This window comes from Mauremys reevesii, linkage group 6, assembly GCF_016161935.1.
Source record: "Mauremys reevesii isolate NIE-2019 linkage group 6, ASM1616193v1, whole genome shotgun sequence".
NCBI lineage: Eukaryota > Metazoa > Chordata > Testudines > Geoemydidae > Mauremys > Mauremys reevesii.
In genome coordinates, this window is record NC_052628.1 from 121,123,235 (window position 1) to 121,144,661 (window position 21,427).

The 21,427-nt window shown below is 34.8% G+C and overlaps 1 protein-coding gene across 2 annotated transcripts in view; it reads left to right on the forward strand.

Moving 5' to 3' along the window:
* The window catches only part of ZCCHC7 (zinc finger CCHC-type containing 7), a 162,881-nt gene that overhangs the window by 127,395 nt on the left and 14,059 nt on the right, over nt 1–21,427 (forward strand). For both annotated transcript variants that reach the window (XM_039544928.1, XM_039544927.1), the window contains exon 6: nt 2,650–2,685. In XM_039544928.1, coding sequence (XP_039400862.1) covers nt 2,650–2,685 — 36 coding nt within the window. The remainder of the gene's footprint in view (nt 1–2,649; nt 2,686–21,427) is intronic.

Here is a 21,427-nt window from a genome sequence, read left to right on the forward strand (position 1 = left end):
GGGATTTAAATGTGTACTTTGTCTTTTATGCTGCAGTAAGGTGGTAGGGGGCTGCTTTTAATAGTATAGGAACCTTTTGTGTTCATACATCTAAATGCTAGTAAGGTCAGACCACTGGGGCAGGAAATAAATGCAATTTTATTTTAATGTAGTTCATCACACATCCATCCTACATGTATGCCACAAGGGCCTTTCTTTAAATGAGGGCTATTCATGATTAAATACTTTCAAATAAATAAAAAAAAAATCACAGGTTCAATTGTTGTTGTATTTGGTTATGCTCTCTCCCATAACAAGCCACTTTGCTTCATTTGAGAAGCTAATATTCTGTAGTCATTGTTAATGATATATATATTTGGTCATTCTGTGATAAGGAAGAGGCACAGACAGTAATTATGAGTTGATGCAAGGGAGTAAGTCTCAAAGTTGAGTATTATTTTTTTTTAATACTATGGCTTGTCATCCATTTTGGACTATTGCATAAACCACCTGAAGTTGTATTTTGATTATGAAAAATGTTACACTGAATTACCATGTGAATATAGAAATATGCCAGTTCAGTTTTCCTTTAGATTTTTACCTCTTTTTTCCCTACAGCCTTAAAATGCACATATAGATAAGAGCAATAATAATAGCTAGCTCTTATTAGATAAGAGTTGCTGAGTAAGTGGAGGTTGTGCCTTTTAAATGTTTTATTAAGCACTACTACTTGGAGAAGGTTTAAGTTTCTTATTTCTTAGTAACAAATTTCCACAGTAAATAGTGTCTTCATATCCAGAGTCACAAAATGATTATTCTAAAACCAAGTAATTTTTTTTATTAAATAGCTGCTGTGTAAGTAAAGGTCATATTGCAGAGTGGCATTTTGCCAGTATATGACAATTCATTGATTGCGATTTTTCAACCATATTATTCTGGGAACACTGTGGTAATCGAAAACTACCCAGAACTAATGTGTAAATAACTGCCTGCTCCCCTTGCTAATCCTGTGTAAGTGCCAAACTAGTATCCATTTTAGGAGAGGTGGTAAATCCTTTTGTTTGCATTCCAGGATAGCTTGAGTGTTTTTAAACTGTCACATGTTTTATTGCTTCCCTGTGCCCAGAAATGTAATGCATCTTACTGTTTCTTTACAAAAATAATATTAATATAAAATTCAAATATTTACATGCAATATTTTAATAAGACAGAAAGTGTGGAACGGTTGCACTGCACAGAGTGTACATTTTTCTCTGGAAAATTACAGGACTAGTAAAATATATAATAAATAATACAATGTTCAGCTCATCTGGAGAAAACCTTCTGTGGTGCTGTCTGGTTGTGTGGATTAGGGCCACTGGCACTACCTTTTATTTTTTAGAAGTTCCATTACATTTTGTTTATTGTTTGTATTTTTAAATGTAAATTATTGTAAAAATAAAGGAAAGCAGGTATATCAGGCATGGGAGAAAGGATTGGTTCAAAAACCTTAAGAAATGTTACTAATATAAATTTGCAAGACAAGGGGACTAGAGCATTGGAAGTTAAAACTACTGATACTGCCTGGAAAACGGAATAACCAAGATTTCTGATGGAAACACTCAAAATTGAGATTTACAAACCAAATGGGAAATCGTTCAAATGACCGAGAGATTATTTCCACAGTAAATAGAGGCGTTATAAAGAAAATTAAAGATGGTGCACAGATAATAGTTGTGTGTTAGTCACATATACACACACAGCTGTACACCTGGTTTTGACATGTATAACAGTCACATTAGCAATAGGTATTTGTTTCTGGCTCTGATATGTGTATAAAATCAGAATCAGAAAAGCCATTGTAAATTTTGTAAAAATATTAAGGAATATTAAGAAAATATTTAGCAGCCATGTCTCACTGATTCTCAATACATTTTTATTTTGTTTTTTAAGAAAGAAGTTTCATATTTCCTCTCCCCCACGTTCTGTGCTTTCTTCAAGTCTACTGTTAAATTGCTGTTATAGAAAATCTACTTTATATATAGTTTTTACCATGGACTTTGCTTTGAAGTTTGTGAATAAGATGGGCAAAGATCAAAACAGAAGACAGCAAGCCATTGTAAAAATAGAAGCATTAAAGCAATCTGTTATGCTCCTTGTTTACATCTCATCTGACATTAGGCTACTGAGGATTATTACTTGTAACAATTATATTTTGATTAGGATTCAGACATGTACAAAAACAGCAACATAATTTTAAGTTCACTTCTGTATTAAAGTGAAGTAACTGCTGAATTAATTTCCAAAACATTATGTAGGTTTCAAATGTTACAAAACACATTCTATACCCTGCATGCAGAATTTCAGTCTGCTGTGTTTGGGTTTGTTTTATAGTAATAATTGTTATGACAGTTAAGAACATGTTAGTCTCCAAAACTTCTAACCTTAAGAGAAGAAAGGGACAGAGAAAACTGTTACTGGCTTTCTGACAATGGCAGGGAGTGTGTTAAACCAGTGTAAAATTCAATTAAACTGTCTAGCCAGGTTTTTGAAGCTGAAATGCAGACCCTTTCAGTTAAGCTTCTTATTTTCCTGTGACCGACACCGGTGGATACTGTGTTATGCCAAAACCAACAGGCTGTAAAGCACCTTGTTTCATGCTCCCAGCTGATCAATATTTTTATTTTCCAGGCTTGCCCAGAAATATGGAGGCAGTATCACCTAACAGTAAGTAGAAACACCTTTTTTATTTTCTTGTACACCCAACCTATTTACTCTTCTGTGAACTGCTGACCATAAAATATAGACAAGCATCTTCTTCAGGAAGATAATAAACATCTGAAGAGTTTTTGAACTGGAGAATGCAATAATACGCTGTCCCTTTTTATCCATTCTTAGAAGTTCTGATTGTATTACTAGCATAATTTAATGACTGCATCCTATCACTTTCCGCTCCATAACTGCATTTACTGTATACATTACAAAAAGAAAGTTTAATTTTATACTGGGGTATAACAGTATTCCTCTCTCATTGTTTCCCAGATTTGGTTGTCAAATCCCCATATATTACAAGGCAGTTTCTTTAACTTTGATTTAAAGAACTTACCTAGAGAATGGAATGTGAATTTTAGAAATAAACTTTAAAATCTTTGTACATGATTCTTAAAGAAGAAATCAACTGCCACTTCTTCTTTGGCACCTGGTTAGTTGGTCTATGGTTATAAAAATAACTACTGCACACTACAAATAAATCATTCAGTTTTTAATTTAAACAAACTGCACCTACATTAACTAATGTGGAGTCTGAAAACAAGATTTAACTTGTTTAGAATAATGTCTAATTGATCTACACTACAAACCTTAAATACAAAATAAATATATATGTATGTATATATATATATATATATACACACACACACACACACATATATTTATGTATAAAAAATTAGGCCTTGCCTATGACTTCTTTTCAACATAAGGAAAATGTGTGTTCAACTGGAATAACTTTATAACCACTGTAATCCTTGTACGATTAAGGAAAGCAGAAAAGTTTGTCCAGTACTTTTTGTTGTGCTGTGGTTTTGAGGTTTTTCTTTCAAATAAGGGAATACTGGATGTCCTTTAAAATCTGTTCCTTGTGCCTTTTCAACATGTTGGAACTTTATCTTTTCTGTTTTAGCAGCTAAATTTAATAGTAAAGGATACACTCTGTTGAAAATCTTTCCTGTGCTTAGGGTTTTTTTTTTTAAACATTCACTTTGGAAATCTCCATTTCTATATGCATATTTTCTTTGCTCTTAAATTACCAGATTAAAGAAGATGTAATAAGAATAGGTTTAGTTGCATTCATTTATATTGTTGTTTGCTTTATTTATTTAAAGATACTCAAAAGAAAAGATTTGATCCTTTGTAATTCTTTATGCACCAGAAAAGGAAGTGTTAAAATGGTTTGTTAGATCCCTTATGGAACTTGAAATCTAAGAATCACATAGATAATGTGATGATGAATTAGGTTTCAGCTAATATGTCAAAATATATTTTGTTGTTCGGGCCTGTTTTGGACATTGAACAATTACTCAGAGAAGAGTTATAATCAACACTACAAAAATTCTTACTTTTTAAAAGGCTAAAAACAGATTCTTCCTGGCAATCATTGACAAGCAATCTGAGCTGTTTCACCATGAAGCATTGTAGCCAACTAATTTTCAGGGAAAATATTTTGACTCTATACTTTCAATGGTGTGAAATTAACAATATCCACCAACAGAAGATCTACTTCAAAATTTTTGGAGCTATGCATGGAAATGTCATATTGGAAAAATTAATTAATTTGGAAAATCTGTGCTTGTGAGAGAATATTTTGAAATGTGATCAAATATACATACATATAAATATTTCCGATTTCATTACTAAATATGTAGTCCCTACCTTGTTTCTTATAAATGCCTTTGTTATTTAGTACTATAAATTATCCAGGTTTTTAAGTTATCATGATATTTTGTATTTACATAGCATCTTTCATGTGAAGATCAATTTTGACAGCTACATTAATTGAAGCATAATCAGATTATACTTCTTTTAAAACTTCAGTTGACAACAGACATCGTAGATGTTTAAAATAGAGGCTGTAGTTCAAGAGAATCTATATTATTTAAACTACTTAAACATGTCAGGGTCAACTTTTGTTTTTTCACTTAAGAATTCTCTCTAGATCTAAACTGCAACAGAAGCAAATAATATCCACAGATGATGCTGAAATTGTCGTGTTAGAATAGACTTCTTGTCTACTTCTTTTACATAAGTATGACTAAAAGGTAGAAGTTGTTTGCTCTCATATAGGCATTCTACTGTTTAACTGCAGTCATCAATTTACAATTCCATCATAGTTTGCTATAAATACAGATTTCTAAATAAATAATGGAAGAGAAGAAAAATACTTGCATTTATTATTTTTGGAGAATATGTACATCGTTGCAGGTATATGTACTAATGTTAGATTCAGGTTTTCTCACACCTTAGCAATATATATAGCAAATTAACAACAGGGTTCAAACTGAATTTGGGAAAATTGTAAACTGATAATGTGCATAACATATATAGACATCAACCCAAGCAGAGCAACGATTATATTTTATACAAATATGTGTCATGTTTATGAACTTTTAAAACCACTTCTATCATACCGCTTTGCCAAAGGTCCGTATAAAAATTGTGTTTAAATTCACATACATTCTTAAAATGTTCTTAATTAATCACTCTGAAAGCTTGTTAAAAACAACAGAACCCAATTCTTGTCTCTTTGTGACGCTTTTGATGATTTTATTCATTATATGTCTCTTTTCTAAGAGGTGGACTGCCATCTATTGACTCATAGTAGCTCTTGCACTTCAATGTAGCTTCAGGAGGAACAATGAGTACATAACAATTCCATTGCTACTGTTATGGTTGGTATTAGGTTTTAGTTTAAACTATTACGGTTGGAAATTTTGAAATACTAAAAAAAAGTTGTAATATTGTCAGAAATGTCTTGCTGGCAGCTTCTTTTTGTTAGAATTTCAAAAATGTTAAGAGGCAGTTGAAATGGCAAAAAAGAATTATGAGCAGAATATTTTAGTTTGTTCCTTGTCAGAAAAAAACAGACAATTAAATCATATTAATGATGCTTAAATTTAAAGGCTCTGTGATAATCAAAGGTTTATAACTGGAGAGGGTTAGGTTCTTGAAATTTTAACTAGAATTACTATTTAATGACCAGTTTTGATGATGATTTAAAACATGATTAAATAATTTTCATTGTGCCTATTCTATATGTTTCTCCTTTTTTTCAGAAAAAATAAAATAAAGTTGTCAACATATTTTATGGGTTTTTTCCTCTCATTGTTTCCTACATGCAATAAATGATAGGCAGATACACAGTTCTCCATTTAGCAAACTTGTTGTTATGAACTCATAGCAGTAGGGTAATAATACAAGAAGTTGATTTTCAAAATCCAGTAAAAATAATTTTAAAATATTTTGGCCAGATATAAATAATGTTAGAATATGAAGAATCACAGTCCTACAAGAAAATAATTTTTAAGGGCCCCTGAAACAAGTTGAGTCCTACAGTGCATTGTCCCTGAGCCTTAGGAAACCTACCTATAACTCTGGCTGAAGAAATAGTATTGTCGTTTATGATTTTATTATGGTAGTAGCCAACGGCACCAATTGGTATTGGTGGCCTGGTTGTACAAGATGAGCTGCAAATACTCAGAAAGATGCAGTCTCTGATCCAAAGACCATACCAGCACTATAATCTCTTTCATATCATATCATATATATAGTAAAGAACACTTTCAGTCATAGCAATTCACTTTAAGAATAGCCTCTTTCTAAATTCTATCTTTCTGTTATTTTTCATTTCTGTTTATAAACTACTCACAACCCAAACTAGAATTGTATATGTGTTTGTAGAATATTTTGCTCTAGACAGATCCAGGCCTAGGAAAAAATCCTTCCCACTTCAGTTGCAAAAATAGTCCATACTGAAGTCAGTGGAACAAACAGGATTTATCTTCTAACTTACATTTTTGGATAATTTTGTTCAGCTTTGCCGTTTGCTAAACCTAAAAATGCTCTGTATATTTAATCTGATCACCTTTCTTTTTTCCCTGTGGCAGTTCCCCTTTTAGGTAACTTTGCACTTCTTGGAGACCCACACACCTACAAATACCCCAAACTGATTTGTACTCAATCTTGACTGTATCCTTAGATTGTGAAGTGCTTGGGACCGAGACCAGGCCTTCTGGAGAGTCTGGAAAATTCCTTGAACATAGTGAGCACTACCTTAAACCAATCATAATAGCAGATAGCCCTGTTGTTATACAGCAATATTACCCTCCTCAGAAGACTACTACTGCTGTGGCGTATTTCTGAAAAAAAAATGCCATCACACTTTATATGTAACAATGCGTGTGGCTTTGGGCTGAATCCAGTTTACTTTCACTGTGGCAGAGAAAGGCAGTCAATCCAGTGGCTGGCAGTAGAAGCTAGACAAATTCAGACTGGAAATAATGCAAACGTTTTTAATGTTGAGAGTAATTAACCATTGGAACAATTTACCAAGAGTTGTGGTGGGTCTCCATCACTGACCATTTTAAAATCAAGATTGGATTTTTAAAAAAAAAAACTTCTCCAGAAATTATTTTGGAGAAGTTCTCTGATCTTATATATAGGTCAGCTTAGATGATCACAATGGTCCCTTTTGGCCTTGGAATCTGTAAATCTATGAATAGCGTAGTGCCGTGGCTCTCAACCTTTCCAGACTACTGTACCCCTGTCAGGAGTCTGATTTGTCTTGCGAACCCCAAGTTTCACCTCACTTAAAAATTACTTGCTTACGAAATCAGACATAGATATACAAAAGTGCCACAGTATGCTATTATTGAAAAATTGCCGACTTACTCATTTTTACCATATATTTATAAAATAAATCAACTGTAAATAAATATTGTACTTACATTTCAGTGTATAATATATAGAGCAGCATAAACACATCACTGTCTGTATGAAATTTTAGTTTGTACTGACTTCGCTAGTGCTTTATACGTAGCCTGTGGTAAAACTAGGCAAATATCTGGATGAGTTGATGTATCCCCTGGAAGACCTCTGCGTACCCTTGCTTGAGAACCCTTGGCTTAGGGGGTCTACTAAAGTAAGTAAAATGAGTGGGATTTGGCTCGGGGGGGGGGTATAGTGTGTGTGTGCGCGCGCGTGTATTTTTTAATGAGCATTTACCTTTCAGTCAAATAAAGGATAACTATGAAGAATGTAGGACAAAGCTTATTTTTAAAAAACAACCCACAATGTTTTGTTTAAGGTACACAAGCGTATATTTCTATCTGTGTGTGTTCGTTCCTTTGCATGATTCAGGCTGAAAATGGAACAAAATGTACTGTATATTCACCTGATATGAGGCACAAGACATTAAGCACCAGGAAAGACACGGGCAGCCACTGTAATGTTTTGGCATAAAATAAATTTTGCGTTCGTGTTGTATAATTTCATTTTTTTCTAACTGTGTACATTATACTTTATCATAGCATATTGTAATCTAATGCATTCATACACTGAAGCATATAGCAACCACAATCCAAGAATAAAATCTACGTACAATAAAGAAATATAAATTAATCTTTCATATATCAATATGGCCTTCTTCAGGAAATACACGTAGAAAGACTAAGGAAAGGTAAATCCCAGCAGATGGACAAAATATAGGTTGTTTCTTGTTTTCTAATGTATTTTCCAGATGTGTAGATATACTTTAAAAAAAAATTCCTGCTGTTTTTAGGAGGGTTCTTTCCATAAGGATAGCTCATACTTGATAATCCCTCCCTTCCTCTTCCAGTGTTCAGCCAGTAACGGTCCCCTCCCCCATCTCCTGTCTCTGCTAGTTTCATTTATATTACAACCCCAGTCCAAGATGGCCACCAACAGAGTTTTACAGACATCAGAATTTTTAACCAGCGGAGGCTACCGTTTAACACATTTTTTGACAGTTTGTTAATCTTACTTTTAATCCACTTACATAAAAAAAGGTGAACCAGAAATTCGCTGTTTTGGCCTGTGTGCGTAAAAGACATGAAGGGACAATACATCTTTTGTGTTTAAATTTTGCGCTCTGATTTCTTTGTGTGCCATTATTACAATTCTACATGGCCTGCCACCTTTTTTCTGAAATAAAAATGTGAGCAGTCTAGCCTCAAATCAATTTAAATCCTTAAAAATGTGACTTTCAGAAAGCATTTTTAAAATAGAGCGTTTGTGAAAAAATATCTAAGCTGGAGAGTTGGAAAATTTGGAAACTAGAGAAGGCTTTGTAGGTTTTGTGCAGATGAAGGATGGAAAAAAGTATTTCGGTGGAGAGATTAAGTCTTGCTACTCTCCAGTCTTGCTGCTCTCTGACTCATGGATGGGATTAGTTGAGGCTCTTGGAACATGACTACAGTATTAACCCCTCTCGTTACTTGACCTAAGATTTCTAGAGCAGTAACTTTGTAAAGATTATGTAAATTATATTACATTTCACCAACTGATCACTGTTGTTGTCTTTTTTAAGAAAATACTGTAAAAATATTACTTTTGTTGGACATAGGCTGTATATTTTTCACATACGTTGGAGACACACAGCATCCCATCACAAGTTATATGTCAAAACTCACATAGCCATTTTACTGGATGTTTTATAGTGACGATAACCCAAAATTGCAAGGCATTTGAATTTGAAATAAGGATGACTTTGTGATGTTCTGTGCAATGGAAAAAACAGAGCATCTACACTTAGGAAAAAGTGGTTTATGATGTTTGGGTTGCATCAAGTTCTCACATGGCTTGAAAATTTATGCTGCAACATGCTTAGTTTAGGAGAATGATGTTCCAACCCTTTAATAATAACTGGTAGAGTTATTTTTTTTAATTATCAAATGTTTATGAAAATTTCATCCCTCCTGCTTTTACATGTGTGTGGCCTTTGCAGATGTTTCCATGAAGGTATTATGCTTTAAAAGTGTTCCATTATTTAAAAAAAAAATCAACCAGGAGTGGTTTGGTTTGACAGATTTATTAGTTAAAATAGAAACTTCTTTCATTTAGTTTTTGTTTTGCAGTATATAGTATTGTTTTCCTATTAATGGCTATTTCTTCCTTACTTGTGACTTCTTTGCAAGGTTAATTCAGAGTACGTTTACTGCTGTCACCAGAGGGAACTCTTAGGGCTGGTCCTATTTCCAAATAGCCAAAGTATACAAAAGGCGACCGTGATAGCTTTGAGATATAAATTAGCAGTTAGATCATTTTACACATAGTAACTTTAACTGTATAACGAGTCCAAAATACAGGTATGGGTGAGATTGATTGTTAAAATGATGGAGTGTTTTCCAGTTTTTACTTTAAACTGCCTTTAAAGTAGTATAGGCAAAATGAACGATCTTCATAAGTAATAAAAAAGATCATGTTAAACTTTTGAATGTCTACAAACATGTACTCTATGCATACTTACCTGCTCAGGAAAATACAATTTTAGAACTAGATGCAGCTAACCACTTATAAGGGGAAATAATTGAAGTACGCAATAATCAGGTTTTGGTTTTTACTAGTAAAGACAGAGTAGAAAATTCCAATTGCAGATATTTTTAAGTGGTGCCCATGTTACTATGTTTGTTTGAGGCTTTGCTACTGATGCTGTTCTTAATGTCTTTCTATACCTAGGGCTGGATCTTCAGCTCATGTAAATTGTCCTAGCTGTTCGGTGGAGCACTGTCAGTTTACAGCAGCTGAGAATCTGGCCCTTAGCCGTATGCTATGTCCACCACTAAAGCACTCTGAGAATTCTATGCTGTTGTTAGAGCCTGTGAAAGTTAACCTTGTTGGAATATGAACCTGCAAGTGGCACAACAATGAACTGTCATTTATTTGAACCATTTAACCATAATAGTTATTTTCTGAATATTTTCTATAATATTTTATGCTGAAACTAGGTGATGGTACGTATTAGGGCAGGGGAGTGATGTGGTGCAGCTTAAGCCTTGATTATAAGTTGTGGTTTGATGTGCTGTTGGAAACAGTCCTACACGGGGAAGAGATGGATGGACTGATCTCATCAGACTGTTTTCATTTCTAACTTCTGCGCACCTATGTACAGTAGCCCCTTTAACTATTTCCATTTGTTAAGATCCATCCTTCAGTACATCTGTGACTTCCATGTGTCTTCTGAATGCATAATAAAGATATTTAAGGATATTTAAGGATATTTAAGGAACTCTGTACTTTCTGCGGGGTGGGAGACTAGGACCCTGGCTTTACGGGCGGTGAAATTAATGTATTTTTATTTCAATTAACAATAACACCTTTTTATTCTGAAGGCTGTTGTACAACACACGTAGCTGTCAGTGATCCCAATGGCAGGGCATTCATACAACTGGGAAAGGATGACAATTACCCCAAATATTTACTAAGAACTGGAGTAGGAATCTCTGTGTTCTTAATGTCTAAACTGCCCTGTATTAATCTCTCTTCATCACACATTATTTTTGTGATGCACTGGAATGATTGGATAAATAGTTACTTAAGTAGAAAAAAATAATGATTAATGTTTAGATCTATCAAAAGGCCTTCTCCCTCATATAACCACCACCAGCTTCATTTAACTAAAAGGATTAACATGTGCTATCATTTCTGTAATGTTTACGGTGCTGGCGACTACTTTGACTTGTTTTGTTTTTTTTTAAATAAAAAAGATACCTATAAGCATTCATTTCGCTAATTTCTATGCTGACAAGTATTAACGATTTGAACAGTAAAATAAATAGCTGGAAGATTAGTGTCAGATTTGCTGCATTTTATGTTTACAGCCTTTAGTCTGAGAGAGTATGTAATAATTCTGTGCAGTTCACCTACAGTAAATATTTCATGCTTTTTACTTAAATTGTTGCTGTTCATTGAATCTTGACATACAAGCTGTGAGTGCAGAAACAAAGTTTACTGCATTTTGTTAAAGTATGTGAGGTTGTGTCTAAGGTTGCTGTATGAAAAAACAAAAAATTATGTTGTGGTTTAACATCTTTGTATAAAATCTAGGTATAAATATTTTTAATTTAAAATATTTGCATTTTGCTGCATTTTGCTCTTTTAAGTGGATAAATGCCTTTGAATATTGCAAAATTTAAACAACAGTTTAAAAATGTAAACTACTAACTCGGACATGGACATCCTGTTCTGATTCATAAGAATTTTGAGTCATAATAATAATGGCTCCTTTGCTTGTCAGTTGTCCAGTGAGTAATGGTCTGTAACTGGTATGCTTTAGTATCATTTAAAACTACTGCACTATATCATATAAATAATCTGCATGTTAAAAAGTCTATGAGTATTCACTTACCTGGGAGGAGAGAATATGGTGTGTTACACCAATTAATGTGTGTATATAAAACTCTTTTAGTAGACATGTATAGACCATAATTGCTGTTTAGGAGCTGAGAGTTTATCTTGTCAGTGAACTCAAACACATTAGATCATAACTTTTTAAGTTATGCTTGATCATGTTAATCATCTACAGATTGATTCCCTAAAAATATTCATTGACTTATTTCCGAGCGATCTGTCATGTCAATAATAACAGCAACACATCTAGGTATGGCCTGTCATGTCAATGAAGAAGTTACTATCTCTGACAGATTTACCGTGGTTTTGTTTTAATTAAAAAAAACCCATAAAAGTGATTAAAATATAACCCCATATATTAAGAGTTAAAGAGCTTAGTTCCAGGCTGACTAGGCACCATTTTATTTCAGTATTAGCGAAGTCTCAGAACAGTGGGTGATCTGATTGATCACGTGTTAAAATAAATATGTATGACAAAGTAAGAAGTCTCTTGGCTCTGAATTTTTTGGCTTCTGTGGATTGAAGTTAGACCTTCAACTTTTAACTTATTTTAGTATGTTAATTTTGTTTGTAATGTATAGTAAATTTATTCCAAAAAGCCATGACTATAACTCTCAAATGTGCATAGATATACAATATATTTTCATTTGCTTCGGCAGTGCTTCAGGTTTAAACAGCCCATGACATTACTGCCATTGGCTGTTTGTTTCCACCACCACCAGGACTCGACAAACGTCTTTTTAATTACTCGTTTGATTTCGCAGTTTGGTGTATATCTACTTGAATGGGATATTCTCCATTAGTGCCTCATCTGTGCATCTGCAGTAGATTCTAATTGTTTTGTTATATAACTGTACCTATGATAAGTTCTCATACTGTAGTTATTTAGCTGACAATGCTGACTGCACATGGCGTCTTTCTTTGTTTTTGTTCTTGACGGTGCTGTTAATTCTATTAGTAAATTGTTGCCCTGGCATTTTAAATAACCAGCGATAAAGCATAGGATTTCTCAGAAACAGCAGGTTGCCATAATGGCTCTAAAATGTTAGGGTTTATATTATTTTCTGTCTGTAAAGAGATTGAATTTAAATTATTGTATTTATTTAGATATACTGGATTTGACAGTGGTATACGGTTTTGGTTTGACTTCTTGATGGGCAGCCCAGAGAACCTGGTTAAACGAGATCCCACTGATGCGGCTTTTTTGATGGTGGTACAGGGGTGTTTGAGAGGGGGGCAGAGGGCATAGAAGTTTTCAGAAGGATGATTTGGGGACATGATTACTGTCAGTGGGGTATTGATTTAATTGATGTCAGAGGAAATTAAAATATTTTCTGCTTTGTTTTAAGAAACTTTAGACTAGCTAGTCAAAGTGCCCCAAATCATGTTACAAAGTAAAATCTAGCGACAGGTACCAATAGAAATGGGTATATGGGAAAGACATTTAAACACCATATGAAGTTTCAAAGAAGTTCATTTACAGATTGGTTTGAATTTGTTTGATCAGGGATTATCTTCGCTACATGTATCAAATATTTCCTTAAAGGCAATTTATAGTTACCAGGGGCTCATTGCATAGGCAAATGAAAATAAGTACAAAGTTTCTGTCTGGGATATATGTGGTATCTTTAAAGGGGGATGCCTAAGGTATGTAGCTATCAAATTGTAGACGCTGCTTCCTGCCAAATGAACATTAACTTGGATAGTTAGTAATCATATTGGTCATGTGCCAGTGCCAAAGTTATAAGGAAATGACCTTGTCTTTTTAATAGTCTGATTATTTTAAATGCACTGTATGCCTTCACTCATCAATACAAGCAAAGGCAATACAGATTGACAGCTAGCTGATATGTCATTAACATAGGAATCTTTAGTTATAATTCGTTCCTCCTGAGTTTCTGATGTCAAGATAACACTCCAAAAGCACAGCTAGAAGGGACTGAAAGACATTCTCTCAGAATCAGTTGTATTCAAGTACTACTGTAATACGCTTGGTTTTCATATTCTGCCATATTTTAAAGAAATAATTCCTTTTCTGAAAAAAGCTTTACTTGTGGTTAAGGGTGTTCCAGTAGACCAGATATAGTTTGGGCACGGGGGGGAGGGGGGGGGAGGAAGCTGTAAATCATTTAGAATGACAGTAAAAATTAAAACCTTGGGGTTTGTTTAGCTCCCCAGTGTATTAGCTAATAAATATAACCAAGCTTCAGTTTTGCTCAGCTCCTAATTTTACAGGCTCTGGAAATGTTTGTGTTCAGATTAATGTATAAATGCTTGTGTAAACATGCATATTCTTAATAGTGTGAGTGTATAGTATGTAGTGTCTATATAGTGTGTGTGTGCATGCGTATGTAAATGCATTGATAGCTACACTAATAAACATTCAAATAAAATATATAGGGAGCCATATATGTCTCCTCCCCCTCCTTCAACTCCCTCTTTCCTCCCTCCACCCCCACCCCACATCAAAGCTTGTGGTCCTTTTCCATCCTTGTACTAAAAGGTTTCTTTGTAAGCCAGGCCATTTGTCCGTCATTGTTTGAGGTCCAAACAGTAGTAAAATACCCTGTCACCGATCCAGAGTGCTGTGAATGGCAGCTTCTCTCCGGACAATTGGCGGAGGTGCCTAGAAATATTCCTGAGAGGATTATTTAACCTTTCAATTTAGGGGGCACAAAGCCTGGCTGATTAATGAACTTTCTGATGGGTGCTGATAAGCGGATCTATTTCTTTATTTCCTCTAAGAGTGATTCCTTCTCCTGCCCCATATTACTATAATCTTAAACAGAAAATGTGGCAAATAGATTAAAAAACAGCACTAAAGAGTTTATCTGGCTGGCAAACTGAAGGAGCTAAATTAAAATTGGTAATGAAAGCAGTGGCTGAGCCCTGTATATGGTTTTTAAATGCGCTGTGTATTTTGAAGAGACTTATTCTCCAGCTTGCCTGGTAATGACTGCTTTTGGTGCACAGTCCGGGGTTGGCTTCTGTTATCCCCCCCCCTCCCCCAAAATGAGTTGTGTTATCTGGATGACTGCAGACACATATGCATCCCCCTTTCTCACTGCATGGGCAGACAAGGTCGATAGCATTACAAGGTATTTGTGGCAGTGCTTGTTTCAGTTTTCAGAGCTGCCAGTTTCCAGCCAGATTTGAATTACAAAAGAAGAAGCTGGCATGAAAATTGAAAGGGTTTATCGGCTAGTCTGAAGCCTCATAGCACATTGCTTATTTATGCAGTCCATTTGCACCAAGAAATATAAAAAGGAAATACATTTTAAAAATAAGGTCATAAAGACCCAGATATGTTTAAGATGGCAAATAAAATATAGATCCCTATAATATCTTCCAGGAAACGATTTCACTTAATGTTGCACATTACTTCAGAGGAGCATTTATGTTACTGTCATAAATTTGTGCATTTGTGTCACTGTATAGGTAGTCTCTGGGGTTTAAGAAGGAAGCCTTTGCTAACTTACTTTAAAATTAAAATAGAGGAAAGATAGGTCTGTAGATTGAGAGCTCCATAGGAAATAGTTGAAATTTAATGCACCACCCTATTTAAATACCGTTTTGCATTCCATGTAAAATTAGGCATGGACCAGTGAATAAATGCCACCACCTTTGGAGAAAATTGGGATGCTTTTTAAGCCAGGAAGATTTTGGAGCATTCAGGGAGTGAATTGCTGTTATCCATACTGTCTTGCATATATTCATTGTTCTGAACTTACTGAAGATTTTTTTTGTCCACTTTACAGAAGCGACATCCTAAATTAATATTTTAGTGTTTTTCCCTATTCGTAAGAGTATCAAAAGATTACATTCATTTCTTTCATATGTATAATTTTCTAGTTTTTGTCTCTTGGTTTCATCTTTTCACACAGTGAATTGTAGCTGCCATTTGCATCTATTTAAAATGCATTATATAAATGTCTACTTCTGGAGAAGACTATCCTGTCTTAGCCCTTGTATTGTGGATTGAACAAGTTATATTTCTCCTTGTGGTTATTTGCAGGTGTTTGCTTTTCCAGACTATCCAATTAAAAAAAAATCTAGTCATTGATTTGTTACTTACTAGGTATCATTTACAGAAAATATAACTGCATAATTCACTCTGCTTTAGTAACACTTATTTCATTGTTTCTGCTATGTAGCCTATTTTTCTGAGGTTTATAAACACACCTAAATATACTCATTCACAAGTTATACCTTGTGAATAAGAGGTCACAAGCCAGGTGCAATTTAAAACAAAAAATTAATGGTTGGTGGATTTGAACAACGAATTTTTGGATGTGTACAGTTTTAAAGTGGCTAAAATGTAAGAAATAAATTTGACAAGGAATTGGTCTACTAAAATAGTCTAATTGCTTTGGTGGTTGTGAGATTTTTAAGCCAAAATATTTAAGTTATGTACTTCACCTGCATACTAAACATGCTCTGTACATTTTTTTTTTCATGAGTTTTCATAAGGATTTTTACTACGTAGCATGTGTGACTTAATGATGCAATCACGCGATAGACTAGGAATACTCTAAAGACGACGTTCTGGTCTGTTGTGTACATAATACACGTTTCAAAAATCTGCCTAATTAAGGAATTACCCAGTGGAGTGGAAGTCTGTTGGGTACATGACATGGTTTAAAAAAAAAATCTTAGTATAATTACGACATTACATGTTAGCTGTTACTGGCAGTTTTGAATGTAGGGGAATGACCTATAGTTGCTATTGCTTCTCCTAAAGTATAAATAGATTATGATCTGTTTTTAAAGAGAAATGAAATATGCTTTTACAGTAATGCAGTTGTTGTGTCACTTCCTTTGCCGCGTTTTGCCCAATTGTAGTGACATCTGTAGTATGTCATGATACAGTCAGACCCTCGTGCCTTGGTCTCAGAAAGCAGACATAGCAGCACTGATGTAAGTGAGTTTCACTCTCAGTTTCACATTTCCTTACTTGTCTTTTTGAGTAGCACATTTATGGCCTACAGCTGCAGTCCTCATTCAAAATACACCCATTGACTTCGATGGGAGGTTTGCCTGAGTAAGGACTGCAGGATCATCCGTGTTGCCTAGATGAAGGTTTTTTTCTGATTAATTAGCATTTTAATTGTTGAGCACTAGAGAGAGAAAATACTCTCTCAGTAGAATGAAGTAAGAAATAGCAGCAGAAAATGGAATCTGCCAGTGAGATGGAAACATAACAATTGCCATACCGGATCATCCCATCTAGTCCCAATATTTTTTGACCAGCAGAGGCCAGTGCCAGATGCTTTAGCGGTGGTACCAGAAATCTTGCAGTGGGCAGCTACATAGGATAAGCTGTATAGACAGTTTCCAGAGAGTTTGTGTGTTGGGTGCTAAAGTGGACTCTACCTACAATGTTGTTTGGTGTACTCAGGAAAATAGGCTTTAGCCTTAAAACAGAGGCAGAATGGTGGCTGGTAAAAACTGATCTGTGTACGAAGACAGTGACCTTGGTTTCAGCTAATGTAATTAATAGCAATTGAAACTTTTCACATTTTACTCAACTGTCAAAATCATTCCATTAGGTATTTGTGGATCATAGTAGACTTGGTTCTTTGGATGGGGTTCTCTCTGATAATCAAGTGGGAATCCGATATCTTAAATTATGTTTTCATGCAGTTTATTAGAGAATAATGTGGCTTGGAAGGACTTTGTAAGTGTCAGGTCTAAACTTTATTTAATCATTGCAGTTCTATGCATTATTCAAGTTGGATATATGTGTGTATATAAATTTGAGTTATGGAGTATGCAGTTAAGCACTGTATTTTCCTTTAAAAGTGACATTATGTGCTTGACTGTGAAATGAATAAACTTGTCAAAAATGCAATGTTCAATTCACATAGCATATTCTAGTGTAGTTTGGTCTCTGTGTGTGTAATCACACACATGCATTAATATAAAACTGAGACTAGAAGATTCTCTTTAATTAGTGAGATTTAGTCAGATTGCATATCCTAGGTAGTAATGAGCTTCATATAAGCAAACCCTCATTGGATCAAAGTCAGTTTAGATAAGGGCAGCTCAAGGTCACAGAGGGAGCTGCCCAGCAGGCCAATTTGCATAAAAAATTACTGTCAGAAATAGGCCACTGAGGCAGCCCTGGCATTTTGATCTCTTGGCCTTTGTCATGGAGATTCCTGGTTGAGAAGAGAGGAAGGCCAGTGTCCCAGATAATGATTAACTGTTTTAATGGCATTCATTCATTCATTCCGCACTAACTACTCATGCAGAAAAAAGGGTTATGTAAAATGACATTAGAAGAAAAATCATTTGTAATCGTTGCATCGGGCTGCACTTTGAGGAGACATTAGGAGTAAATCCGTGGCGTGGTAGGCTTATGCTTTATCTTCTGATATTTACTGAGTTTACTGGTGCATGAAAAGCTTTCAGCAAGAATAGCAGATGGGATGGACCTTTCATAGGTAATACTATCTACCAGGTTATTACTTCTATATATTGATAGTGAAGTAATCTCCTAGATATCACCCTACAAATATAGATTATTTAAATGTTTGTAACAAAAAAAATAACATAGAGGAGCTACTTTCATGAATGCTTTATTTTGTACCCATTGGATTGGAGTCCTTAGATGCTTTTTTAAACCTTAAATAATAAGAAAATAGAGGGCTTAAAAACATACAGGTTCCCCTTGTGTTTGGCTTTTGGAAAGCCGTAGAGATGTGTATAGTTGTAATCTGAACAGTAAGTATTCGGTTTAATTTGTCTCCTTAAATCTGACCTTTTCTATTTGCTAAACACAAGGGAATGTTGTATGGAGCTTTTTTCGTGTCACATGAGCATACATTCCTAATGCAGTGAATACTCTCAAGGATTCTTGTTAGACCTTGTACAGTACAATAAGAAAAGCTTAACATCCCTCTCTTTCCACCACTGAGTTCTGATGTACAATTGTTTTCTAATGCGGAAGACCTATTCAGAGTGCCATCCTCTTTTCTTAGTAGCATGGTGTACTGTAGTTGGTTAAAAGATAGCATGCTGATAACATTTATCATAGTAATTAAAGTTTTCAGCTCAAAGTGTTACTCAGATTAACAGCCAGACGTTTATCAGTCAGATCAGCGGAACATGAACTTCTGAGGAGAGCTGTCAGAGGCTGTAACTGCTAAGAACTTCAAGTGCTAGTGTTGACCCATCTTTAAATAGAAGAAAAGACACAAACTACAGAAGTACACACATAATTTATGAGCTGGGAGGATTACTTTTATCTTGAACTGTAAGATTTAACTACTGGATTAGAGTGAAGGAGTCTATAAGTACTTTTCATTTATTCATTTAGTCATATAAATTACTAGCATTATCACTGGCAGACATGCTAAATTCTATGCTAGCAGTATCATTCTGATCCTTAAGTCTGGTGTTTATTTAACAAATCGTGTCTCAAGAGAGAAGAAACCCTGATTTTTCTTTTTCAAAAGAAAGTTGTTGTTTTAAGCTTCCTGTAAATTTTAATAGAGATTTTAAATACATACAACAACAGTAGTCTAAATTGTTTTATTGGCTAAATCCATGTAACACCATTTGACAGTGCAAGGTGTAAAACCTCTCTAACATTGTAACAGATACTTTGAGATTAACATATATGTGTCTCTGATGTGTCACAGTTGCAATTTCACATTCCAAATACATCACAAACTGTAAGAATAAGACCATTTAATCAAATTTCTCCAGTTGAAATATAACCCTTTTAAGGCTTACCGGTAATAGAAATATAGAGTCATTTGTAATATAATGCAGTTGATCTTCCCTTGACAGATACACTCCACAGATATTCTAGATGAAGAGTTCTCTCTAGTAGACAAGTGGTGACTGAAGTAACCAGAGATAGATAACCTGTTGCAGTTTCTTGGTCACATCACAATGTGAGCGTCAATTGACATAAGCCTTGTAAACGGATTTCATACACATAAAATTCTGTATGACGGCAGAGGGTGAAGGATCCAGATTATTTAATTTATTTCTGCTTCTAAGGAACTCTGTATTAGAACCCATGGAACGTTATTTCCCATGAGTGGCAGGGCATGGGATCCAAAAACTGGAACTGGCCAAACCTACTAGGGTTGAAGGCTTTGCACACCACCTGTTCAAAAACAGTTCGAATTTATGAATGTTTTTTTTTCTCCTGTACATTAAATCTAGGGAGGGCTTTTTAGCCTGTCATATGTAGTAGACAGAATGTTCAAAAAGCTAGGCTGGCACAAGTGCGTGGCCTGAACACATTATTACTAGCTTTATATCTTATCTACAGAGAGCGACAGACTATATATTTGTTGTTTTATATGAGATTTTCTCTTTTTGTCTTTGTGCTCCTTTTGTCACAAACACTGGTTTTCATTCTCTCTGATGTTTGCTCCATGTTTATACTGTTTTTCATTGGACATGTCCTTTCTCTGATTCTTTATTCACAGTGTGTAGTGAATGAAATGTGAACTGAGTTAAATGAATCTGAAGCGTGCTTTTAAAGCCATGTGGGTTCAAAATGTGGTGAAACAAGCTTGTCCTGTCCTACCAAAAATGTGGTCAGATGCATAAAAGATGATCAAGGAATAATCCTGTAGTTTCTATCTATTTTACAAGCATCACTATAATTCCTCTGTATACAGTGGCATTAGAAGTATTAATGGGAGGTAAACACAATGAGAGGTTTGAAAGAAAAAAGCATCCCTTGCAATAAAAAAATATTGGTGAGTTCTTTGAAATCTCACACATTTTCCTGTGTTCCACTGGAATGAATAATAAAGGAAAATAGGTGGAGCTTTAAGTTAATTGGATTCTGTTTTGACCAGTTTTCATAGAACCTTTATTCCATCCCCCTTCCTTGGCAGATATGCCAACTCTGATTAAACAAAGGTTTTTTTGTATTGTTTTCTATTAAATAAGTGTGTGTTTATAACCTAGAACATATACATGTGTGCTCATGCATGCCCTTGAAAACATATGTGGTGGTACTCTGAGCAAAGTTATTATTTACTGGCTCTGGATTTAAAAAATAAAGCTGCCTGACCCATTGAATTCAGTTTAGTGTTCCAAATCTTTCTTTGCATTAAAAAATTGTTCTGACTTCAAACAACTAAACACAATAACTTAATTTGGTGTTTGGTGGAGATTCAGATCCACTAGATTGACTTGAAAATTGACATTGGCAGATTCTGTTCAGTGACTGAGGGGAGGGGGCAGGGGAGGTGGAGGGTGAGAGGAAATATGAGTGTGGTAGATTTAGACTGTGTATCTCTCTCAGAAGACCTTCCCCATATTGCCTTAAGTGAGTCCTGCTGGGAGGGACTAGTTTTGCAATACACAAATGCTCCTATCCAGCTGGTGGATGTAATATCTGATGGCCCTGGTTGTTCCCTGAGGATAGTGGGACATCTGCAAAAAAGAGAAAGAGAAATCAGCAGCCTACTTTCCTGTATTGAGAGTCGAAATAAAATGGCTTTATGGAATTGACATTGAAGTTTCCTGTCCCATTTGATTTTGGTGATCAAGGTTTAATTTGCTCTGTAATATT